Source organism: Dendrobates tinctorius, unplaced genomic scaffold (assembly GCF_039654945.1).
Source record: "Dendrobates tinctorius isolate UK_male_01 unplaced genomic scaffold, ASM3965494v1 ptg000054l, whole genome shotgun sequence".
Lineage (NCBI taxonomy): Eukaryota > Metazoa > Chordata > Amphibia > Anura > Dendrobatidae > Dendrobates > Dendrobates tinctorius.
Genome location: NW_027361722.1, coordinates 15,472,082 through 15,499,353, shown reverse-complemented (window position 1 = coordinate 15,499,353; position 27,272 = coordinate 15,472,082). Strand labels below are relative to the sequence as shown.

The 27,272-nt window shown below is 46.0% G+C and overlaps 1 protein-coding gene across 1 annotated transcript in view; it reads left to right on the top strand.

The window, feature by feature from the left end:
• LOC141091512 (uncharacterized) overlaps window positions 1-27,272 on the top strand; it is a 51,036-nt gene that overhangs the window by 4,970 nt on the left and 18,794 nt on the right. The window contains exons 5-6 of the mRNA XM_073577141.1: window positions 1,216-1,267; window positions 6,317-7,016. Of these exons, the coding sequence (XP_073433242.1) occupies window positions 1,216-1,267; window positions 6,317-7,016 (752 nt within the window). The remainder of the gene's footprint in view (window positions 1-1,215; window positions 1,268-6,316; window positions 7,017-27,272) is intronic.

The following is a 27,272-nucleotide window of genomic DNA, read 5'->3' as shown; positions in this document are numbered from 1 at the left end:
ATAGACTTCGATCATTTTATGCAATGATTAACAAAAATATTCATTGATGTGTGAAATCTACTAAGGCCGAGGTCAGACGTGAGAAACTCGCACGAGTCTCGCATGTCAATACCCGGCACTCTTGACAGGAGCGTGCGACTGCATGTATTTCTATTCAGCCGCACGCTTCGGTCCCGAGTGCCGGCGGCAGTGCCGGGTATTGACATGCGAGACTCGTGCGAGTTTCTCGCATGTCTGACCCCGGCCTAAATGTGGATCCTGTCTGATCACCAGTTGAGATACTTCAGCTTTTAGGCTAAGTGCACACATAGCGGAACTCCCGCGGAAGTTAACGTGAGAATTCCGGAATTCTATTCCGTGGGAAAATCACATTTTAAATTCCCGTGATTTTCCCGCGGAAAAACTAGCGATTTGCAAGCATAATTAGCTTGTAGAATGATAGCGTTTTCCAAGTGATCTGTAGCATCGCTTGGAGAACTGATTGACGGGTGGGTCACACTCATCATACATAGTGTTTGACGAGTGTGACCAACTTTTTACTATTGAGGCGGCCTATGCGGCATCAGTAGTAAAAAGATCAAATGTTAAAAATAATTAAAAAAAATAAAAAATCGTGTTATATTAACCTTCCGACGTCCCACGCAGCGTCTCCAGGCCTCCGTGATGCTCCGGCAGGTCCGTTCTCAGTGATGGAGACACTGCGCGGGACGTCGGAAGGTGAGAATAACAATATTTTTTATTTTTAATTCTATTTTTTACAGGGATATGGTACCCACAGCCCGGAGGACAGTCTCCTCTCCTCCGGACCGTGGGTACCATCCGCAATTGTTCTGCTTACTTTTTGCATGGTGTGCACAGCCACATGCGGAAAGTAAGCAGAACAATGCATTCCTATGGGTGCGGGATCGCCGCGATTCCACAAAATAATGAGCATGCTATGTATTTTTCCGCGATGCGATTCCGCCGCGGGAAAATCCGCAATATTAGCACAGCATTGCAAAATCCCATAGGATTGCATTGGATGCTGTTTTTTTGCGTTTTCGCAGCAAAATAGCGCGTTAAAAACCGCCGTGAAAAAAAACGCGACGTGTGAACGCAGCCTTAGGGAAAATTAGTTTATGCCTTCCAGGGCTTTTGACCTACCCCTGGATATAAGATAAACAAAGACTTTTTTTTTTTCTTTTTTCTTCTTTCCCTTTTGTGTGATCCTTGCAGAAAAGTTATGGGGAAACGACGAGTGGACTTGAAAACCTCATCACTTTGAAAGGTAAGAGCCTTTTAAAAATCTAATGTTGATGCTTTTTGTGATAAAGCTGAGGATTGGAAGACATTGGACCTTCCAGCAGGACAATAATGAATAAAACATTTTAGGCCCTGTGCACACGGTGCGGTTTCTACCGCGGATCTGCAGCGGATTTTCCGCTGCGGATCTCCAGCAGAACTGCAGGTGATGTACAATACCATTATAGCCAATGAAAAAAAAAAAAACCCGCTATGCACACGCTGCCGATTTTTCTACGCTGTTTTTGTGCTGTAAAAAAAAAGCAGCATGTGACTGACTTCTTTTGTGCGGTTTTGCTGCAGTTTTCCACCTGCTCCATTATACAAATCCGCAGGTGGAAAACCGCACAAAAACCGCTGTAAAACCGCGAAAAAACAGGAAGAAATCCGCAGGAAAAATGCAGTCATTTGACCTGCGGATTTCTTAAAATCTGCACGGAAAAATCCACGGCAGGATCCGCACCGTGTGCACATAGCCTTATACCTGTTAATCCCTGAATTTTCAGTCCAGTGGATGATCTTAGTCAGTGATTGACATTTATCTATGTCATTTGCTGAACTGGACCGCCCACTGGACTCTTAAGTATAGAATAAATAAATAGGCATTTCAATGAATAAAATGTGGGTAACAATGATCTTAAACAGGCGATCAGAAATACAACTTAATTTTCATCCTAATTGTCTCTGTATTTAATGCCTTAGTCTAATCTATTTTCTAATATACTTTAATTAAAAATTCTATCTTCCCTTCCCTACCGACACTCTTTAACTGCTTTTTTTTGGTGCAACTCTCTTTTTGATTGCGCTTTGTTTGAGAATCCAAGTGCATGCTGAGATACTCAAACCAATTGTTATCAGGGGTCAGAGGCTGCGATCACTGCCACAGCTCCTGCCCCCTCCCTGAAATGAAGCATCATCAGTGAAGCTTGTTTTAAGGGCTGGGCTAGTTTCTGTGTGATGTGCACAATGACAGTGCACTCTTCCGCCGGCTCAGATCAGTAGCAACAGGGCCCACTGTCAGCGTGTGTTGTAAAATAAATACCTGGTTTTCAGAGACCAGTGCTGCCCCTGCATGTGACATCACTTGTGAGGGCGGCGCTTGTGTCTCTGCTCACCAGATATTTTTACAACACACAATGACAGAACGCTTGGTTGCTGGCTAGCTACTACTGATGTGAACTGGTGAGAGAGCGCACTGTCATTTTGAATATCACAAAGTGACAAAGCATGGAGTAGCCCAACCCCTGAAGTGAGCATCATTGATGATGCTTAGTTTCAGGGTGGGGACAATATCTGCGGCAGTGACCGGAGTCTCTTCCCCCTGATAACACTTTGTTTGAGTATCCCAGCATGCACTGGGATTTTTGAGTCATTTAAAAAGGAAGTTCTAATAAAAAAGAAATGCAGTTAGATAGCGTAGTTAGGGAAGGATAGGGAATTTTTAATCAAAGTATGTTAGAAAATAGATTAGATTATCGCATTAAATAGAGGATAAGGATGAAAATTAAGTTCTGCCAAAGCAAATAAAATCATGAGATAGACCAAAAGAAGCATGGGAAGATTCACTTTTTGTAGTTAAGAAACTATTGTGTAAAGGTAGTGTAAGTAGAATACAAACTCTAGGTGACAAGACAAAGGATTAAAAGAGTTGAGTATTAAAGATAGGCCGGGATCACACATGCGAGAAAATTGGACGAGTCTCGCACGTCAATACCCGACACTGCCGCCGGCACTCGGATCGGAGCGTTCAGCTGCATGGAAATACATGAAGCCGCACGCTCTGGTCCCGAGTGCCGGGTATTGGCATGCGAGACTCGGCCAAGTTTCTCGCAAGTCTTACTCCGGCCATAATGGGAAAATCTGGAGGACTTTGTTAGTACCATTAGGCCAGTTTCACACATCCAAGTTTTGCAGTCCCAGTATGGACCACAATGGTCAGACTGTCCGCAGCTCTCCATCAGTAGTATCCAGAACTCTTCTGCACAGTGTGATCGACCCCTCAGTTCTGTACACAGTATGATATCCCAACACACAGTTTGATGACCAAACAGACGCCTACACAGTATGATGTTCCCATATCTCCTGCACACAGTATGATGTTCCCACAGACCTCCAACATAGTATGATGCCCTCCGAGTAGTGTGATAGCCCTCCAACACAGTATGATGACCCTCAGAGCTCTACCACATACATATTATGATGGTCTGCAGAGGCCCCCTACATACAATATGACGCCTCCACAAGTACTGATTGCTCTACGCAGGTCTGATCTGTGCTGTGTTCAGGCTGAGGCGCCACACAGAAGGCACCCACTAGTGACATTGTCACACCTGCTATGCTAAGACTCAGGTGCACAGGCTGAATGGTGGCAGTGTGAGCCGACAGCTCCCTGCTCCACCATTGTTGAAAATCCATATGCCAGGCAGGGGGATCATTATGCCATTCATCACCGGTTCCCCCAGCTCCTGAGCGGTACACCACTGTCTCTAGCTCTTTGACTGTCCTTGTCCATAGGCTGGACAGGAACAACCAAGGGGCTGGATGTGGACCACGAGCCGTAGTTTGCTCAGGTCTGATTTATATGGTAGCTACAGTACTATGAAAACGCTTTAGGCAGGTGTGGGGAAAAAATGCTGCAATGTAAGAAGCTTTCAAAAATAGAAGAGTTAATAGTTTGTATAGGTCAAATAGCTAAGTGAATAAACAAAATAGAAATCTAATTAAAATTACTCAAATCAAGATTTGATGTGTTAAAACCATCAACTCTTCTCGGTCACTTTTCACGTGTGCACACTTTTTGAAGGAACTCGCCTAGGTTGTTGTTCCAAACATCTTAGACAACTAACAACAAATCTTCTGTGGATGTCGCTTGCGAAAATCCTTCTGTCTTTCATGTGATCCCAGACAGACTGGATGATATGACATCAGGGTTCTGTAACGGTGCCCGGGGCAATAGCCGTAGGCGCACGTCACGTGTTCGAAGACCCCGCACGTTACAGAAAAACGTGAGTTCTGGATGTATGTGTGTGTGTGCTGGCAATGTTGCTATGGGTAACTTCACCTTCAGACCGGTCCCATTCCACTCCTCACTAGGTCCATTAGATTTCAAGACAAGGACATTCATAAAAACAAAGCAATCTTTACTTGGCAACACACTAAAAGCGAACCTATCCCCAGGTTTGGCCGATATGAGATACGGCCACCAACCTTCAGGCCTGATATACAGTGTTCTTTAATGCTGTATACAAGCCCCCAACTGGACCGTATTCACCTGCGGGGGCGGTTCAGATCCGGGTCTGAGGGGCATCGTTGGTCTTTGTTCGGTGCCTGTCTTCTTCTTGCAATGCCGTCCTTCTTGCTGCACAATCTTCCCGCCATCGTGCTCCTGCTCAGATGTTCTTCTCTGCCCTGACTAGGTGAAATAGCCTTAATTACTGTATTTTTCGTATTATAAGATGCTCCAGATTATAAGACGCACCCCAAATTTTGAGGAGAAAAATAGGAAAAAAAAACGTTTTTTTTAATAAAATGGTGGTGCTTCTTATAATCCATGCGTCTTATTGCTTACCGGGGGTGGTGGCTGCGGTGAAGCGGGGTCCCAGGGTCGCTGCTGGAGGAGGCAAGAGTGGAACGTTGCTGCAGGCTGGGATAAGGGGGTGTTCCAATGTGCGGCGCACCGCTGTGGGTGTCCGGTGCTGCCGCTGCACTCTTTTCCCGATGCTGCGGGAGGCTCTGCCGACATTTTATGAAAGGCCAGAGCCCCCGGCATTTCTTACATGGTTTTCTGTGCGGTGGACTCTGGGAAAATGGCCGCCGGGAGGCGGTGCATGGGCAGATGGAGATCCCAACACCAAAATCTCGGGAGATGAGATTTCAGTGCTGAGATCTCATCTCCTGATATCTTGGTGCCGAAATCTCCATCTGCGCTTGCGCCACCTCCCAGCTGCCATTTTCCCTGAGTCCACCTCACAAGAAACCATTCAAGAACTGCCGGGGGCTCTGGGCTTTCATAAAATGTCGGCAGAGCCCCCCCCCCGCAGCATCGGGGACAGAGTGCAGCGGCAGCACCGGACACCGGTATATCCGCATTATAAGACGCACCCCCATTTTCCCCCCAAATTTGTGGGAAAAAAGTGCGTCTTATAATCGGAAAAATATGGTATGGGGCAGCACGGTGTCTCAGTGGTTATCACTGCAGCCTTGCAGCGCTGGGGTCCTGGGTTCAAATCCCACCAAGGACAATATCTGCAAGGAGTTTGTATGTTCTCCCCGTGTTTGCATGGGTTTCCTCCGGGTTCTCCGGTTTCCTCCCACATTCCAAAGATATACTGATAGGGAACTTAGATTGTGAGCCCCATCGGGGACAGTGATGAGAATGTGTGCAAACTGTAAAGCGCTGCGGAATATGTTAGCGCTATATAAAGATTATTATTAGATGATTATTATTACATCATTGTATTACCGTAATTAATAAAGATAAACTATTAAGGCTATGTGCGCACGCTGCGGATTCTGCTGCGGTTCCGCAGCGTTTTTGGCCCTGCGGAACCGCAGCAGTTCCTCAGACATGGTACAGTACCATGTAACCCTATGGGTTTTCAAAACCGCAGTGCTCACGGTGCGTTTTTTCCGCGCGGTTTTGCTGCGGTTTACAAACCGCAGCATGTCAATTGTGCGGATTCCGCAGCGGTTTCACACCTTTAACATAGTAGAGGTGTGAAACCGCAGGACAAACCGCTGGTCACTTTACCTGCGGTTTTACCTGCGGATCCGCGCGGAATAACCCGCAGATGAATCTGCAGCGTGTGCACATAGCCTAACACTTCTATATTTGAAAGCTTCTAACTTTGCAGCATTTTTCCACGCATGCCTAAAACTTTTGCACAGTACTGTACCTCAGATATGTGGCACTAGTAGTTTTGGGACAGTGCAAATTTGCGTTTACTGACATGACCTGACAGTATTCTCACATTACGAGTATAAAAAAAAGAAACCACAAAATTTTTTCCTCAAAAACTCTTATTTGTTTTTTCAGATGAAGACTGGATCAAAGGCACCCAAGGACATTTTTTTCTATCTCCCTTCTATGAATTAGAATATTATAGGTCACTGATTAGCAAAAAAGGATTAGGGATTCTTAAAATTTTTGTATGCCCTGAATGCGGGAAACATTTTAAAAAGAAATCTCACCTGACCATGCACGAGAAAACTCATGGAACCGAAAAGCCGTTTGCATGCTCCGAATGTGCGAAATGTTTTAGGCAGAAATCAAGTCTTGTGGAGCATCGGAAAAAGCACACAGGAGAGAGGCCAGTTGCCTGCCCCGAATGCGGGAAATGTTTTTTTAGGAAATCACAGCTCGTTGGACATCAGAGAATGCACACTGGAGAAAAGCCATTCTCATGCCTTGAATGTGGGAAATCTTTTAAAAGTAAAGGATATCTCATTGCCCATCAGAGAATTCACACAGGGGAGAAGCCATTTACTTGTTCCGAATGCGGCAAGTGTTACAATCACAAATCGAGTCTTATGGAACATCTGACGACTCACACGGGAGAGAAGCCGTTTGCATGTACAGAATGTGAGAAATGTTTTAACCGTAAATCGAGTCTTGTGGATCATCTGAGAGTCCACACAGGGGAGAAGCCGTACTCGTGTAAAATATGTGGGAAAAGTTTTAGCCAGAAATCAGGTCTTATCGTACATCGAAAGACTCACATACTGCAGAAACCAATGTAACGTTCGTATTGTACCAAGTGTGGGATTGTAGGAAAGGTGGCAGGTATAGATCGCCATGGTAGGATCTGCCTCAAGATGCTTCTGATAAATAGTTTAAAAGGGTTTTTCTGAGAGGTTCAAAATACAGTATATTGTAGCTTGTAGAAACATTACTAGTATTATAGCTTGATGTGTATTTTGTAGTGGGGTTGTTTTTGATTCAGATTTGGTGGCAAACCTCTGGTCAGACAATACTTAGCAATTCTAAAAAAAATATATATGGACAGTTCTAAAAGCACTGGTGAAACAGTCCAGACAACATAGGATAGGGTCAAATGTGAAAACTAGTATTAAAAAAATAGGCTACGCGTTTCTGCGTCACATATGGGACTGCCTGATATTGTATCATATACTGCACTTGTGCAGTGTATAATTATAATGCAGAGAAGTTGGTCCACGCCCAGTTGGCTGACGGGAAAATTAGCATCTTTATTTCCAGGGGTAGGGTGGGATAACTTTGGAACGGAGAGGAAGACAAAAAGGTGGGTTACACAGCCGGGATCTGACTCAAAAGGCCGGGAGCACACATGCGAGAAACACAGCCGAGTCTCGCATGTTAATACTCGGCACTGCCGCCAGCACTCGAGAGCGGAGCGTGCGGCTGCATGTATTGCTATGCGGCCACACACTCCGATCCGAGTGCCGGCGGCAGTGCCGAGTATTAACATGCGAGATGCGGCTGTTTCTCGCATGTGTGATCCCGGCCAAAGCGCAATGCCTGGAGTTAGATGATGCCGTCCGTTTTTGACAACATTGCATTTGTCGCTGCGTATGCACACCAGTTCCCATCAGCACCACTACACAATCATGGGGTACTGATGAGTTGCTATGGCTCCTGGCTTGATACTCCGGTGAAGGTCAGTCACAGGCTTCATAGGAGACCACCATTTTCACTATATACTGTAATATATAGTACAAGCGATCAGACGATTACAGGTTCAAGTTCCCTAAGGGGACAAAAAAGTAAGGTGATAAAAAAAATAAAGCATTAAAAAGTTCAAATCAATCAACTTTTCCTCCTTTAACACCTGTCCGACATGTGGCGTAATAGTACGCCCTTGTCAGACTCCCCCTGTTTGGTGCGGGCTCTGGCGTTGAGCCAGCACCTTTCCAGGCACATGACAGCTGCTCTATACAGCTGACATGTGCCCGCAACAGCCGTGGGTGGAATCGCAATCCACCTGCAGCTGTTAACTATTTAAATACTGCTGTCTGTCTCTGACAGCAGCATTTATCTTGCGCTCACAGGAGGCGCGTTGCTAATTCCGGCCATCGGTGACCCCATCATATGACTGTGGGTCACAGATGGGTCGACATGACAACCAGGGGTCTATGGCAGACCTCTATAGTTGTCATTGCCAGATTGCTATGAGTGTCACCTAGTGGTCGGCGCTCATAGCAAGTGAGCATTTCTGCTACACACAGGCAATCTAATTATCGCCTGTGTGTAGCAGAGGCAATCGAAGTAGTTCAGCTTCCAGTCTCCCATGGAGACTATTGAAGCATGCAAAAAGTAAAAAAAAAAGCCCTCACCCAGCCCCAGCACGAAAAATGGAGACACTACAAGTCTCGGAAAATGGCGCCATTTTTTTTTTTTCTTAACAAATTTTGGATTCTTTTTTACCACTTATATAAAAAAGAACCTAGACATGTTAGGTGTCCGTGAACTCGGAAAGACCTGGAGAATCATAATGGCAGGTCAGTTTAAGCATTTAGTGAACATGGTAAAAAAAAAACAACAGTGTAATTGCTCTTTTTTTGCAATTTCACCGCACTTGGCATTTTTTTCCCTTTTCCAGTGCAAGATACAGTGGGTATGGAAAGTATTCAGACCCCTTTAAATTTTTCACTCTTTGTTTCATTGCAGCCATTTGGTAAATTCAAAAAAGTTCATTTTTTTTCTCATTAATGTACACTCTGCACCCCATCTTGACTAAAAAAAACCAAAACAGAAATGTAGAAATTTTTGCTAATTTATTAAAAAAGAAAACTCATATCACATGGTCATAAGTATTCAGACCCTTTGCTCAGACACTCATATGTAAGTCACATGCAGTCCATTATCTTGTGATCCTCCTTGAGATGGTTCTACTCCTTCATCGGAGTCTAGCTGTGTGTAATTACACTGATAGGACTTGATTTGTAAAGGCGCACACCTGTCTATATAAGACCTCACAGCTCACAGTGCATGTCAGACCAAATGAGAATCATGAGGTCAAAGGAACTGGCCAAGGAGCTCAGAAGCAGAATTGTGGCAAGGCACAGATCTGGCCAAGGTTACAGAAGAATTTCTGCAGTACTCAAGGTTCCTAAGAGCACAGTGGGCTCCATAATCCTTAAATGGAAGAAGTTTGAGACCACCAGAAGTCTTCCTAGACCTGGCTGTCCAGCCAAACTGAGCAATCATGGGAGAAGACCCTTGGTGAGAGAGGTAAAGAAGAACCCCAAGATCACTGTGGCTGAGCTCCACAGATGCAGTAGGGAGATGGGAGAAAGTTCCACAAAGTCAACTATCACTGCAGCCCTCCACCAGTCGGGCCTTTATGGCAGAGTGGCCCAACAGAAGCCTCTCCTCAGTGCCAGACATGAAAGCCTGCATAGAGTTTGCTAAAAAACACATGAAGGACTCCCAGACTATGAGAAATAAGATTCTCTGGTCTGATGAGAGGAAGATAGAATTATCATCAAAAAGTTCTAAGTGGTATGTTTGGAGAAAACCAGGCACTGCTCATCACCTGCCCAATACAATCCCAACAGTGAAACATGGTGGTGGCAGCATCATGCTATGGGGGTGTTTTTCAGCTGCAGGGACAGCGCGACTGGTTGCCATTGAAGGAAACATGAATGTGGCCAAGTACAGAGATATCCTGGATGAAAACTTCTTTCAGAGTGCTCTGGACCTCAGACTTGGCCGAAGGTTCACCCTGCAACAAGACAATGACCCTAAGCACACAGCTAAAATAACAAAGGAGTGGCTTCAGAACAACTCTGTGACCATTCCTGACTGGCGCAGCCAGAGCCCTGACCTAAACCCAATTGAGCATCTCTGGAGAGACCTGACAATGGCTGTCCACCAACGCTCACCATCCAACCTGACGGAACTCGAGAGGATCTGCAAGGAAGAATGGCAGAGGATCCCCAAATCCAGGGGTGAAAAACGTGGCATCATTGCCAAGAAGACTCATGGCTGTACTAGCTCAAAAGGTGCGTCTGCTCAATACTGAGCAAAGGGGCTGAATACTTATGACCATGTGAGATTTCAGGTTTTCTTTTTTAATAAATTTGCAAAAATTTCTACATTTCTGTTATTTTTTTTAGTCAAGATGGAGTGCAGAGTGTACATTACTGAGAAAAACAAATGAACTTTATGGAATTTACCAAATGGCTGCAATGAAACAAAGTGTGAAAAATTTAAAGGGGTCTGAATACTTTCTGTACCCACTGTATGTTAAAAGCAATGGTGTTGTTCAAAAGAACAACTTGTCCTGCAAAAAAACAATCCCTCACATGACCATAAAATACGAAAGTTATGGCTCTGGGAAGGAGGGGAGGGGGAAAAAAACGGAAATTCAAAAACTGAAATACCCCTGGTTGTTAAGCGAGTTAAACAAATTAAATTCTCTAACGCCTCTTAAATACAAGTTTGATGTATAAAATGAATTAACCCTTTCAGAAAAACAATGTAAAAATACATTGTTAACACTAGTATTGTGGGGTTTTTTTTTGGTCTCCCTAAAAGAAAATACAATAAAAACGTTGTGTGTATCCAAAATTGGCATCAGTAAGCCCGCCATTATGCCACTCAATAAACAAGTTATCTTAAAAGAAATGTAAATGTTACATGCCTTGGAAAAAAGCAATTTTTTTTTTTTTTTTTTACGTAAAATGCAGAATTTTTTTTTTTTACCAGTTACCGTATTTAACAAAAATCATTGGAAGTCTTTTTTTTTTTTTTTTTTTACCTTATAAGGAATGCCTTTATAAACAAAACCCAAAAAACAATCGTAGTTTTTTTTTTCCACCATATCCTCCCACTTGGATCCTCGTTTTCATTACGTCATATAGAAAAATGAATGGTGATATTCAAAACTACAACTCGTCCTAAAAAAACAAAAAAAAAAAACAAACCTTCAAGCACTCATACTGGATATGTGGACAGGGGGGAAAAAAAAAAGAAAGTTATGGTTTTTGAAAGAACGAAAGTCAAAAAAAAAAAGTAAAGTACAAAAATAGCAAATCGCTGGATCGGGAAGGAGTTAACCAGGAGACAAATATTGGAAGCACTACAGCTTTTGGAGAAATTTGTGGGGAAGCAAACACCTGCTAAACCTTACTAATCTGCAGTAATGAATAATGGGTCTACAAGTCAGTAAAGGTCTGCAGACATCGTGCCAATCTGCTCCTCAGGCCGGGGACAGACTTGGGAGAAACTCGCACGAGTCTCGCATCTCAACACCCGGCGCTGCCGTCGGCACTCGGGACCGGAGTGTGCGGCTCCATGTATTTCTATGCAGCTGAGTGCTCGGGTCCAAGTGCCGGGTATTGAGACGCGAGACTGGTGCGAGTCTCTCACAAGTGTGACCCCCGGCCTCACTCCAACTTCTGAGCTAAGCAAGACAGAAAAAATAGCAAGGGGCCCAATTCAGGGCACCTGATATAGAGCACAGGAGCAAATGATAATTTTGGCATGCAGGGCAGAGGATTCCCCGTACAGTACGTGTTATGTGGTGTCCAAGATTTGTAATACCTGTATATTATGTGTATTTCGTTTATCACGTATTAGATGTTTTTACTTAAAAAGTAAAAGAAAATTAGAACATTTGGTCAATAAAGATGAGATCAAAATCCTTATTCTGACTCCATGGCTAAGCTGCAAGCGTAAGAGCGCTGTTAGACACCAATTTAAGCAGGGCCAGACTGGGACAAAAAAAAAGCAGCCCTGCCACACAATCCCCACCAGCCCACATATAACACTCCCTCCACACCCGATCAGTAGAGAGGTACTGTGCAGTGTATATATACAGGAGGAGTGGTACTGTGCGGTGTATATATACAGGAGGAGTGGTACTGTGCGGTGTATATATACAGGAGGAGTGGTACTGTGCAGTGTATATATACAGGAGGAGTGGTACTGTGCGGTGTATATATACAGGAGGAGTGGTACTGTGCAGTGTATATATACAGGAGGAGTGGTACTGTGCGGTGTGTATATATACAGGAGGAGTGGTACTGTGCGGTGTATATATACAGGAGGAGTGGTACTGTGCGGTGTATATATACAGGAGGAGTGGTACTGTGCGGTGTATATATACAGGAGGAGTGGTACTGTGCAGTGTATATATACAGGAGGAGTGGTACTGTGCGGTTTATATATACAGGAGGAGTGGTACTGTGCGGTTTATATATACAGGAGGAGTGGTACTGTGCGGTTTATATATACAGGAGGAGTGGTACTGTGCGGTGTATATATACAGGAGAAGTGGTACTGTGCGGTGTATATATACAGGAGGAGTGGTACTGTGCAGTGTATATATACAGGAGGAGTGGTGCTGTGCAGTGTATATATACAGGAGGAGTGGTACTGTGCAGTGTAGATATACAGGAGGAGTGGTACTGTGCAGTGTAGATATACAGGAGGAGTGGTACTGTGCAGTGTGTATATATACAGGAGGAGTGGTACTGTGCAGTGTAGATATACAGGAGTGGTACTGTGCAGTGTAGATATACAGGAGTGGTGCTGTGCAGTGTATATATACAGGAGGAGTGGTACTGTGCAGTGTATATATACAGGAGGAGTGGTACTGTGCAGTGTAGATATACAGGAGGAGTGGTACTGTGCAGTGTAGATATACAGGAGGAGTGGTACTGTGCAGTGTAGATATAGAGGAGGAGTGGTACTGTGCAGTGTAGATATACAGGAGGAGTGGTACTGTGCGGTGTATATATACAGGAGGAGTGGTACTGTGCGGTGTAGATATACAGGAGGAGTGGTACTGTGCAGTGTAGATATACAGGAGGAGTGGTACTGTGCAGTGTATATATACAGGACAGGAGGAGTGATACTGTGCAGTGTATATATACAGGAGTGGTACTGTGCGGTGTATATATACAGGTGGAGTGGTACTGTGCAGTGTATATACAGTTAGGTCCATATATATTTGGACAGAGACATTTTTCTAATTTTGGTTCTAGACATTACCACAATGAATTTTAAACAAAACAATTCAGATGCAGTTGAAGTTCAGACTTTCAGCTTTCATTTGAGGGTATCCACATTAACATTGGATGAAGGGTTTAGGAGTTTCAGCTCCTTAACATGTGCCACCCTGTTTTTAAAGGGACCAAAAGTAATTGGACAATTGACTCCAAGGCTATTTCATGGACAGGTGTGGACAATCCCTTCGTTATGTCATTCTCAATTAAGCAGATAAAAGGCCTGGAGTTGATTTGAGGTGTGGTGCTTGCATTTGGAAGGTTTTGCTGTGAAGGAAACAAGCGGTCAAAGGAGCTCTCCATGCAGGTGAAACAAGCCATCCTTAAGCTGCAAAAACAGAAAAAACCCATCCGAGAAATTGCTACAACATTAGGAGTGGCAAAATCTACAGTTTGGAACATCCTGAGAAAGAAACAAAGCACTGGTGAACTCATCAATGCAAGAAGACCTGGGCGCCCACGGAAGACAACAGTGGTGGATGATCGCAGAATAGTCTCCATGGTGAAGAGAAACCCCTTCACAACAGCCAACCAAGTGACCAACACTCTCCAGGAGGTAGGCGTATCAATATCCAAATCTACCATAAAGAGAAGACTGCATGAAAGTAAATACAGAGGGTTCACTGCACGGTGCAAGCCACTCATAAGCATCAAGAATCAAAAGGCTAGACTGGACGTTGCTAAAAAACATCTAAAAAAGCCAGCACAGTTCTGGAAGAACATTCTTTGGACAGATGAAACCAAGATCAACCTCTACCAGAATGATGGAAAGAGAAAAGTATGGCGAAGGCGTGGTACAGCTCATGATCCAAAGCATCATCTGTAAAACACGGCGGAGGCAGTGTGATGGCTTGGGCATGCATGGCTGCCAGTGGCACTGGGTCACTAGTGTTTATTGATGATGTGACCCAGGACAGAAGCAGCCGAATGAATTCTGAGGTCTTCAGAGCCATACTGTGTGCTCAGGTCCAGCCAAATGCAGCCAAACTGATTGGTCGTCGTTTCATACTACAGATGGACAATGACCCAAAACATAAAGCCAAAGCAACCCAGGAGTTTATTAAAGCAAAGAAGTGGAATATTCTTGAATGGCCAAGTCAGTCACCTGATCTCAACCCAATTGAGCATGCATTTCACTTGTTAAAGACTAAACTTCAGACAGAAAGGCCCACAAACAAACAGCAACTGAAAACCACCGCAGTGAAGGCCTGGCAGAGCATCAAAAAGGAGGAAACACAGCGTCTGGTGATGTCCATGAGGTCAAGACTTCAGCAGTCATTGCCAACAAAGGGTTTTCAACCAAGTACTAGAAATGAACATTTTATTTACAATTATTTAATCTGTCCAATTACTTTTGGTCCCTTTAAAAACAGGGTGGCACATGTTAAGGAGCTGAAACTCCTAAACCCTTCATCCAATTTTAATGTGGATACCCTCAAATGAAAGCTGAAAGTCTGAACTTCAACTGCATCTGAATTGTTTTGTTTAAAATTCATTGTGGTAATGTCTAGACCCAAAATTAGAAAAATGTCTCTGTCCAAATATATATGGACCTAACTGTAGCTGATATGGATCACCCGAGTCCTGTGCGATTTTGTAAGAATTCCAGGAATTGTGTAATCTTCCCATCATCATACAGATGACTTCTGTAGGAAAGCTATGTAATGTTTTTATGATCAGCTCCGCTAGTGTCCAAGCCCCATCTGACCATTGATCATACTGTTTTTCACTTTTTTAAATAGTGACATTATGGAGAGTCTGTGATACTAAATAATTTATAATGTTTCTTCATTTATAGGGGTTATATAGGGAACTCTCCAAATCTATGGGATACACAAGCCTATGACCCCGTACATCACAATCTACATACGATATCATGGAACTGACCAACTAAATATACACGGACCCTAAACAGACTCTGAATAAATACTGACCCCTGACACATCCCATCACTGACCCCATTGGGGCACACAATGTGGATTCCCACATTGCTAACCACTGAGCCACCATACAATACTAACCACTGAGCCACCATACAGTGCTAACCACTGAGCCAACATGCAGCGCTAACCACTGAGCCACCATACAGTGCTAACCACTGAGCCACCATACAGTGCTAACCACTGAGCCAAGATACAATGCTAACCACTGAGCCAAGATACAGTGCTAACCACTGAGCCACCATACAATACTAACTACTGAGCCAACATACAGTGCAAACTACTGAGCCACCATACAGTGCTAACCACTGAGCCACCATACAGTGCTAACCACTGAGCCACCATACAGTGCTAACCACTGAGCCAACATGCAGCGCTAACCACTGAGCCACCATACAGTGCTAACCACTGAGCCAAGATACAATGCTAACCACTGAGCCAAGATACAATACCACTGAGCCAACATACAGTGCTAACTACTGAGCCACCATACAGTGCTAACCACTGAGCCACCATACAGTGCTAACCACTGAGCCACCATACAGTGCTAACCACTGTGCCACCATACAATTCTAACCACTGAGACAACATGCAGTGCTAACCACTGAGCCACCATACAGTGCTAACCACTGAGCCACCATACAGTGCTAACCACTGAGCCAACATGCAGTGCTAACCACTGAGCCACCATACAGTGCTAACCACTGAGCCAACATGCAGTGCTAACCACTGAGCCACCATACAATTCTAAGCACTGAGCCACCATACAGTGCTAACCACTGAGCCACCATACAGTGCTAACCACTGAGCCAACATACAGTGCTAACTACTGAGCCACCATACAGTGCTAACCACTGAGCCACCATACAGTGCTAACCACTGAGCCACCATACAGTGCTAACCACTGTGCCACCATACAATTCTAACCACTGAGACAACATGCAGTGCTAACCACTGAGCCACCATACAGTGCTAACCACTGAGCCACCATACAGTGCTAACCACTGAGCCACCATACAGTGCTAACCACTGAGCCAACATGCAGTGCTAACCACTGAGCCACCATACAATTCTAAGCACTGAGCCACCATACAGTGCTAACCACTGAGCCACCATACAATTCTAAGCACTGAGCCACCATACAGTGCTAACCACTGAGCCACCATACAGTGCTAACCAGTGAGCCACTCTGCTGCCCTTTCCAAGATCATCATTCACAGAAACAAGTCTGTTCTGGGGCTATTATGTTACATGAAGGCTAAGGTTTCTGAAATTCATTTTCAGACCAAGCTGAAACTATTTAACGAAATTCATGTTGGGAGCGAGGAACGTGTACATGGTACAATGGGAGGAGCGCTCGTGGTTACTCCGGCAGCAGGCACTCCTGTCATTCCTCCACTATTAGGCTAACTGGGTAATAATAATACTGGTGTCGTCTTTTCATACTTCGCGAGAGCGACACCTAGAGGACGATTTGCTCAATGACGAGGTCATCGAAATCCCCAGAGAACACCCAAGTGATCATGAACATTTTACTCCTAATATTATTTCCTCGTGGACGCAGCCCTTTTGTGACATTAGTCTAAACTAAGCCTCAATGTTCAAACCTGACGTATCACTATTCGTGGTAATAACTTTGGAATGTTTTTATGTATCAAAAGGATTCTGAGATTTTTTTTCAATGTCACATTGAATTCCTTCACAATGCAGGACGCAATAGTACGTATGATGTAGCTGGGCCCGGGTTTTGGTTAAGGTGGGGGGGGGTGAAACTTATGATTGGGCCCCTAACCAGGTAACCTTGATTACATCCTGGTGACGCACCCTAATAGTGGAGGAGAACCTCAGCAGAGAACCGCGCTGTTACTGAAAGTAATCTCTATAAAGACCAACGAGAGAGAGAGAGACTTGCATTGGGTTTCCTGTTTCAGTCGAACCTCCGACTTTTCCCGATAGTCGGCCGATTTCGTTCGACTCGACATTTGAGAAAGTCGGGTTTCATGAAACCCGACTCGACCCTAAAAAAGGCAAAGTAGCTCATCTCTAGTAGATACCAGTCCTGCAGAACATATAAGTGATTACAGCAGAGTTACAGATAATGACTTACCGCTGGCGATCTTTCTGATGGAATCGTTCACTTTTCACGTCTTTTCCATCTGGCCCAGACCGACATGACGACTTCTCCAGCCAGGACTCATCTGCAGAGATTACAGCACATACACATTTCACTTGTCATATTCCAGCTCCATTACTATCTATCCCCAACCTGCACAAACCCTACTGATACCCCATTACTGAGCCACTGCTGCTATATGTGCCCATATTACTGCACCTGATACACCAATGCTGAGCCGCTGCTGCCGTATGTGTTGCTATTACTGCACCTCATACCCCAATGTGAGCTACTGCTGCCGTATGTGTCCCTATTACTGCACCTGATACCCCAATACTGAGCCGCTGCTGCCGTATGTGTCCCTATTACTGCACCTGATACCCCAATACTGAGCCACTGCTGCTGCCGTATGTGTCCCTATTACTGCACCTGATACCCCAATACTGAGCGGCTGCTGCCATGTGTGTCCCTATTACTGCACCTGATACCCCAATACTGAGCCTCTGCTGTATGTGTCCCTATTACTGCACCTGACACCCCAATGCTGAGCCGCTGCTGCCATATGTATCCCTATTACTGCACCTGATACCCCAATACTGAGCCTCTGCCATATGTGTCCCTATTACTGCACCTGATACCCCAATGCTGAGCCGCTGCTGCCGTATGTGTCCCTATTACTGCACCTTATACCCCAATGCTGAGCCTATGCTGCCGTATGTGTCCCTATTACTGCACCTGATACCCCAATACTGAGCCGCTGCTGCCGTATGTGTCCTTATTAGTGCAGCTGATACCCCAATACTGAGCCGCTGCTGCCGTATGTGTCCTTATTACTGCACCTGATACCCCAATACTGAGCCGCTGCTGCCGTATGTGTCCCTATTACTGCACCTGATACCCCAATACTGAGCTCCTGCTGCCGTATGTGTCCCTATTACTGCACCTGATACCCCAATACTGAGCTCCTGCTGCCGTATGTGTCCCTATTACTGCACCTGATACCCCAATACTGAGCCGCTGCTGCCGTATGTGTCCTTATTACTGCATCTGATACCCCAATACTGAGCTCCTGCTGCCATGTGTCCCTATTACTGCACCAGATACCCCAATACTGAGCCGCTGCTGCCGTATGTGTCCTTATTACTGCATCTGATACCCCAATGCTGAGTCGCTGCTGCCGTGTGTCCCTATTACTGCACCTGATACCCCAATACTGAGCCGCTGCTGCCGTATGTGCCCCTATTACTGAACCTGATACCCCAATACTGAGCCGCTGCTGCCATATGTGTCCCTATTACTGCACCTGACACCCCAATACTGAGCCGCTGCTGCCGTGTTTCCTTATTACTGCATCTGATACCCCAATACTGAGCCGCTGCTGCCATATGTGTCCCTATTGCTGCACCTGATACCCCAATACTGAGCCGCTGCTGCCATATGTGCCCCTATTACTGCACCTGATACCCCAATACTGAGCCACTGCTGCCGTATGTGTCCCTATTACTGCACCTGCTACCCCAATACTGAACTGCTGTTGCCGTATGTGTCCCTATTACTGCACTTGATACCCCAGTACTGAGCCGCTGCTGCCGTATGTGTCCCTATTACTACACCTGATACCCCAATACTGAGCCGCTGCTTCCGTATGTGTCCCTATTACTGCACCTGATACCCCAATACTGAGCCGCTGCTGCCGTATGTGCCCCTATTACTGCACCTGATACCCCAATACTGAACTGCTGTTGCCGTATGTGTCCCTATTACTGCACTTGATACCCCAATACTGAGCCGCTGCTGCCGTATGTGTCCCTATTACTACACCTGATACCCCAATACTGAGCCGCTGCTGCCGTATGTGTCCCTATTACTGCACGATACCCCAATGCTGAGCCGCTGCTGCCGTATGTGTCCCTATTACTACACCTGATACCCCAATACTGAGCCGCTGCTGCCGTATGTGCCACTATTACTGCACCTGATACCCCAATACTGAGCCGCTGCTGCCGTATGTGTCCCTATTACTGCACCTGATACCCCGATACTGAGCCACTGCTACTGTATGTGTCCCTATTACTGCACCTGCTGTGTGGCACTATATGCGCTCTAAATTCTAACGCAACCCTCTAGAATATAGTAATGCCGGGTGCAAGTGCCCTAGAAATCAGTGCCCACATTTTGCCACCTAGAGTGTAATATTGCCCTCTGTGTGCTCCGTTTGACAGTCACAGTAACCGGAGTTCCCCTATAACAATAAGGGCCCACTAGTGATGAGCGAGCTTGCTCAGAGAAGGCGTTATCCGGCATGTTCGGGTGCTAACAGAGTGTCTTCGGAATGCTCAAAAAATTTTAAAGTCCCCGCGGCTGCATGTTATGAAGCGGGCTAAGAAGCTGAGCCTGCACCATAACTGGCAGCTGTAATCTGTCTTTTTGCAGCAAGGAGTGATTGCTCTTATTGGTGCTAATTAACCATTTAAATGCTGCCGTCAATCATCAATAATGATAATGCTAATGCAGACATGCGCTGGCTTTCACTGGCCTCCCGCTATGGGGCGGCAGCTCCCCCCAGCTGGTTATCACGGCAGCCACAGCCAATTCTACTCTTCCTGCTGCCTGAAGTGAAAATTGAAATGACTCTCGTCCCCGCAGTATAAAATCTGCAGTGAATAAACACAATTCGGTTATTTTTTGCTTTTACGATATTCGTTGAATTGTAAAATTGGCCAGTGAGCCTGATTCTCCAGGTCAATGCGATTATGGCGATAGCAAACTTTTATAGATTTTTTTTTTCTCTATTAAAAACATAAAATACATTTTTGGTTTATGATGCCTTTTTTAACATTTTTATTTTTCCTTCCATGGAGTTGCAAACAGGAACAAAGACAGTATTTATCGATCAGGTGATCACCCAGAATGGGAAGAGACACAGATTAGATATTAGAAAAAACTTTTTGACAGAGTGATCGATGAGTGGAACAGGCGGCCACGAGAAGTGGTGAGTTCTCCTTCAATGGAAGTCTTCAAACAGAGGCTGGACAGACATCTGACTGAGATGATTTAGCGAATCCTGCTTTGAGCAGGGGGTTGGACCAGATGGCCCAGGAGGTCCCTTCCAACTCTACTATTCTATGATTCTATGAGGGGCCGCCATTTGGTTTTTGTGGGACAGATTTTGCACAAATTCTTTTCAGGTACCATTTTTTCATTTGCAGAGACCCCCATGGTACTAATACAAGTAAAACATCAAAGACTTGACAGCATTTTGGAAACGATACCAATCAAGCAATGTGATGGGTTCTCTAAGTAAGGCCGGGGTCAGACTTGTGAGATACTCGGACGAGTCTCGCATGTTAATCCCCAGCACTCAGGAGCGGAGTGCTCAGCTCCATGTATTTCTATGCAGCCGCACGCTCCGCTCCCGGGTATTAAGATGCGAGACTCCTCCGAGTTTCTCACATGTGTGACCCCGACCTAACAGCAATCCCCCAAATGTGGACATAATCTGTTGCCAGCACACACCGCAGGGCTCCAGAGAGAAAAAAAATACTATTTAGATTTTTGAAGTACGAATTATACATAGTGATGAGCGAACGTGTTGGGATAAGGCGTCATCCGCCGTGCTCGAGTGATAACCGAGTGTATTCGGCGTGCTCGAATAATGTGTTTGAGTCCCCGCGGCTGCATGTCTCATGGCTATTCGACAGCAGCAACACATGCAGGGATTGTCTAACATCTGCGAGACATGCAGGAACGGGGGGACTCAAATATATTTTTCGAGCACGCCGAATACACTCGGTTAGCGCACGAGCATGGCAGATAACACCTTATCCCAGCACGTTCGCTTATCACTAATTATACACAATGGTTTTCAGGTGCCATGTTGCAGTTGCAGAGCCCCTGAAGTCCCAGTACAGCGAAACCTAAAAGAAGTGACACCTTTCAAGGCACCTGCTTTGAGCTGCAGTGAGTTTTCACCACATCAGTGTTTGGTTTTTTTTCCAGAATTTAATATGTAGAGGATAAATATTACAAATTTTTCACTGTTATCACAATTTTCAAAGTTCCAGCATTTTACTGTCTAAAATTCTAATAAACCTTATAAAATGTTATGGGGATACAGCAATAGCTACCTGTGACTGCAACCTGGAGAAACAAGATGTATGAGAAGGGAAGGACTGTCCTAAGCCCACTGGAGAGCAGAATTTGCACCATAGTTCGTGGGCACTGTGATGTACCAGTGTAATGGAATTTCTCCATCTGGAAACTACACCTTTCAAGACACATACCTAGGGGTGCGGTGAGACTTTTGACCCCACAGGTGTATTTCAGAAATAAATATGCAGTGGAAGGTTCAGAGTCAGCATTACAGCTTTTCAATAATTGTACCATTTCAGTATCCAACTTGTGCCTTTCAAGATATTTTCTCAATAATTGTTTTGCGAGTTCTCCGAGATACAGCAATACCCTACGTTTAGGCCTCGTTCACACGGTCAGTATTTGGTCAGTATTCTACATCAGTATTTGTAAGCCAAAATCAGGAGTGGAACAATCAGAGGAAAAGTCGAACACGTCACCACTAGTGATGAGCGAGTATACTCGTTGCTCCGGTTTTCTTGAGCATGCTCGGGTGTCCTCCGAGTAGTTTGGCGTGCTCGGAGATTTAGTTTCAGCCGAGGCAGCTGCATGGTTTGCGGCTGCTAGACAGCCTGAATTACATATGGGGATTCCCTAACAGACAGGCATTCCTCACATGTATTCGGGCTGTCCAGCAGCCGCAAATCATGCAGCTGCCTCGGCTGAAACTAAATCTACGAGCACGCCAGAATACTCGGAGGACACCCGAGCAACGAGTATACTCACTCATCACTAGTCACCACTTCTATATTTTTCACCCACTCCTGGTTTTGGCTACAAATACTGATGTAAAATACTGATCAAATACTGAATGTGGCCTAAGCAAAATGTGTTGCCTGTGCCCAGGGCAAGACTCTGAAGGGAAATAGCACCATGAATCATGTGAGGTCTAATTTGGCAATATTTGCTACAATGAGGCTCATAAAATAAGTGACCCCAGACTACTCTCCTCAAGGCTGCTGTTTCTGTAGTAAAATTGATGGCATCCAAGTGATGTGCAAAACTTAAAGGGAATTTGACACTATAACATTGTGGTAGTAAATGCTGCCTTTGCTGTGCACAGAAAGCATTTTGTGTGATATGCAAATTAGGGTGATTAGTGCCCTATTAGCCAGGCAAAGAGATGTGGGACACGGCTCTACATTGAGGTCAGTTGTCTGCACCCTCCATTAGTACCAACTGACACCTGTGTTGATTGACATCGCTGCCTTGACCAGAGTCAACCTTGTCTGAAAAGAATACCCCGGTATTTTGTTCCACAGACCCGTAACGTAATAGTCATGGAGTGGGAAGGGGTTAAAGCTTGTTGTCGGTTGTTTCATGCCCTGACATACATGTACATCAGTGTCAGGGTTTACATATATAAAGCAGGCTCAAGAGCTGAGCCCGCACCATACAAAGCTGGTGCGGGCTGAGTTACACAGCTAAGGCCGGTTTCACTTTTGCGTTAAAGGCCGCAGCGTCGGCCTGCGCACGGGCGCCACTAAGGCCCGCCCCCTGGCGCGCCTCCGCCGGTAGCTCCGCTTCCGGGCGCATGACGCTGCATGCATCCCCTATCTTTATCACTGATGACGCAGGCCGTGCGCAGTATGCGTTTTGGCGGTGCCTGCATCCTTTTGACGGTGCGCCGACCAGCGCCAAACGCAACCTGTTGCAATTTGGTTGCGCTCGGCGCACCGTCAAAAGGACGCAGGCGCCGCCAAACGCATACTGCGCACGACCTGCGTCCTCAGTGATAAAGATAGGGGACGCATGCAGCGTCATGCGCCCGAAGGCGCGCCAGGGGGCGGGGCTTAGCGGCAGCCGTGCACAGGCCGACGCTGCGGCCTTTAACGCAAATGTGAAACCGGCCTTACTCCTGCTTCTAACAGCAGTGACTAAAACTAGCTTCCATTATCAATCCCTGACAGCAGCATTTACATGATAAGTTGCTGATGCGTGCATGTACCGCCACCCATTGTTCCATCTGCGCCATGTTGGACGATTGATTATGTCATCTGGGGGCCCCGGCTGCTGCCCTCATTACAGCCCATAGTACAAGTGATGAAAGGAAAGCGGGTTCAAGTCCCCTATGGCAGATCTGGGCAATCTACGGTGGTAGCCACCCTCCCTGCCTTTTTCCCCGATTTCACTGGTATCTGCATCATATTGTGTTGGGGGTGCTGTGGGGATGATCATTTGTTTGAGGGGCTATGGGGGTCATCATTATGTCTTTGGGGGCTGCAAAGGATCATACTGTGTTGGTTGTGCTCCATGGGCCATCATATTGTGTTGAGGGCTGCGGGGGGGGGGGTTATATTGCATGGTGGACCATAGGAACTATCGTATAGGGGACTGTGAAGTCATCATTCTGAGAAGCTGTATGGAATCACCCTGAATGGGTGTCATAATTTTTTGTGTGGGATCAGACTTTTTGCAGAGCTGCGGAGTTCATACTGTGTATTGGGGGACCATGGGATCCAGTATACTGTCTGTGTGGGTAGCTGTGAGTCTGAGAAAATCATACTATTTTTAGGGAAGCTGTTGATATAATACAGGGATGAATAACAGAGGTAGGCCGGGGTCACACTTGCGAGAAACTCGCATGTCTCAATACCCGGCACTGCCGCTGGCACTCGAGACCGGAGTGTGCGGCTCCATGTATTTCTGTGCAGCTGAGTGCTCTGCTCCCGAGTGCCGGTGGCAGTGCTGGGTATTAATGCAAGTTTCTCATAAGTGTGACCCCGGCCTTAGAGTGATTTCATGTTTTTTTTTAAACTATAAAAATCAGTAAATTATATGGTTTTGATGTGCTCAATAATAGGTCGTCCAAGGTCTTATCTAGGCTTGCACAACACTGATCTTCCTACAGATCATTCATCCATCAAGTCACCATGACTCGAGATGGAGTCGAAGGTCACTAAAAGGACTCCAGGAATTATGCTGTTAACCTGCAGATATGGGGTTAATCTACAGATTACCAGTGTTATGATGCTGTCCACCGCCTGCATGTAGCCAAATGAAGCAGGGAAAAAATTATCTTTATTCTCCCCGCTGGCATCCTGTATTCAATCATGGGGGGCGCCGGTTCAGTTCCCACTGTAAGAATACAGAGCGGCCGCTGTAGCTGCGCCCCCAGGCATGACTGACACTGGCTCTACATTGAGGTTGGCTGTCAGTCAGGGCTGAGGATGGTGTTACAGAGGTATATTCAGAGTGGGGACTGAACCGGCACCCCCTATGACCGAATGTTGGTGGAGAGAAAAAAGATCATTCTCTCCCTGCTGTCTTCGGCTGCATGCAGGAGCCAGAAATCATAACGCTGTTAACGTGCAGATTAACCGCATATCACCAGGTTAAGGCCTGGGTCACACATGTGAGAAACTTGGACGAGTCTCACACGTCAATACCCAGCACTTAGGAGCAGAGCGTGTGGGTCCATGTATTTCTATGTGGCTGCACGCTCCGCTCCCGAGTGCCGGTGGCAGTGCCGGGTATTGCCGTATGAGACTCGTCTAAGGCCACATGCACACATTGAGTATTTGGTGAGTTTTTTTACCCCAGTATTTGTAAGTCAAAACTAGGAGTGGGTGAAAAAATCCACAAGTGGTGACGTGTTTCTATTATACTTTTCCTCTGACTGTTCCACTCCTGGTTTTGGCTTACAAATACTGGGGTAAAAAACTCACCAAATACTCAGTGTGTGCATGAGCCCTAACAGCATTATTCCTGGTGACATGTTTACTTTAAAGGGAATCTGTCACCTATTTTTTGCCCTATTAGCTGCGGCCCCTGCCATCAGGGGCTTATCTACAGCATTCTGTAATGCATTCTGTAATGCTGTACATAAGCCCCCAATGTAACCTGAAAGATAAGAAAAGTTAGATTATACTCACCAGGGGTCCAGTCTGGTCCGATGGGTGCCGCGATCCAGTCCGGCACCTCCTATCTTCTAGGGATGATGTCCTCCTCCTTGCTTCATGCTGTGCTCCAGCGCACTACTCTGTCCTGTTGAGGGCAGAGCAGAGTCCTGCAGTGAGAGGTCCGAAAGGTCCGATGCCAATAAAGTACGCCTGCGCAGGAGCCGAGGGAGAAGCAAGGAGGACGGCATCTGTAGAAGATGGGAGGCACCGGACCGCGACACCCATCGGACCGGACCCCGGGTAGGATAAAACTCATTTTTCTTTTCAGGTTACATCGGGGGCTTATCTGCAGCATTACAGAATGCTGTAGATAAGCCCCTGATGGCGGTGGCCGCAGCTCATAGGGCAAAAAAAAAAAAAAATAGGCGACAGATTCCCTTTAAGTCATAACAATCACCATAACTGTTCTGAACCGCAGCATCGGCACGCTCAGTCATTTTTACGATATACGACATATAAACTAAATTTTCACAGTTTCACCCCAAGAACACCTTTTTTTTTCTCTCCCTTTTTGCAACACTATATTGGGGTAAAGGGAATGGTGTCACAATGCAAACTACGAACCGTCCTGCAAAAAAAAAAAAAAATGAAGCCTTGTGTGGCTGAGACACCAGAAAAAAATGAAGAAGTTCTGGCAGTGAAAAATGGAGGAGGAAATAAAAAAAAAAATCACAGCACAAACATGAAGGAGAAGAGGCGATGGTGCAGGCTGCAGAGGCCTGATGAGGAGAGAGAGGAGCGCAGGACCTGCGGTGACATCACGGTCACATGACTGCTGCTCTCAGGAGGAGGAGAAGGGCTGTGGAGGCCGCGAGTGACCACCAGGCAGGTAGGAATGGAGGCCGGAGGGCTGAGCCCGGCTCCCAGCGCCGGTGTGAGAGGGAACGTGCTGCTCTCTGTGGGGAAGGGGCTGAATGCTGCGGCCGGAGGGGGAAGGAGCACAATGCAGCAGCTGCTGATAATGGAGAGGGGGGAGGTGATGCTGTCAGTAGCGGTGCTGGGGGAGAGCACAGGCCGGGCCGCCAGCACTGCCCCTCGTGCTCCTCCCTCCTGCGGTCTGTAGTACCGGACGACTCCTCTCTCAGGCCTCATTTATCAGCACCGACTTATACTGTGATTGTTGCCCATAGCGACCAATCAAAGCTCAGGTTTCATCCTGAGACATTGCAACCAATCAGAGCTCAGGTTTCATCCTGAGGCATGGCAACCAATCAGAGCTCAGGTTTCATCCTGAGGCATTGCAACCAATCAGAGCTCAGGTTTCATCCTGAGACATTGCAACCAAACAGAGCTCAGGTTTCATCCTGAGACATTGCAACCAATCAGAGCTCAGGTTTCATCCTGAGACATTGCAACCAATCAGAGCTCAGGTTTCATTCTGACATTGCAACCAATCAGAGCTCAGGTTTCATCCTAACTTGGCACCCGATCAGTTCTGACTGCAGGTTAACAGAACAACCAATCAGAGTTCGGCTTTCATTTTACCTCAGCAGTGCATGGAGCGCTGCTGTTCAGGCCTCAGTCCTGTCTGCGGCTGACTCTGTAGTGTGTGAATGTGGACAACATGGTGACTTGTGTCACTGGACACTGTGCATGTCATTAGTAGAGATGAGAAAATCTTTGAAATTTTGAATTCTGTAAAACCTTTAACCCCAGGGGTGATTTGCATGTTAACCCCTTTCCGACATCGGGTGTATATTTATGCCGATGTCGGACCTCCTCACTGTGATGGGCGCTCTGGCGGTGAGCCCGCATCTTTCCCGGGATATGTCAGCTGTTTTGAACACCTGACGTGCCGCAATAGCCACGGGTGGAATCGCGATCCACCCGCAGCTATTAACCTGTTAAATGCTGCTGTCAAACGCTGACAGTGGCATTTAACAATCGCGCCGGAAATACTCCCACCGGTGACCC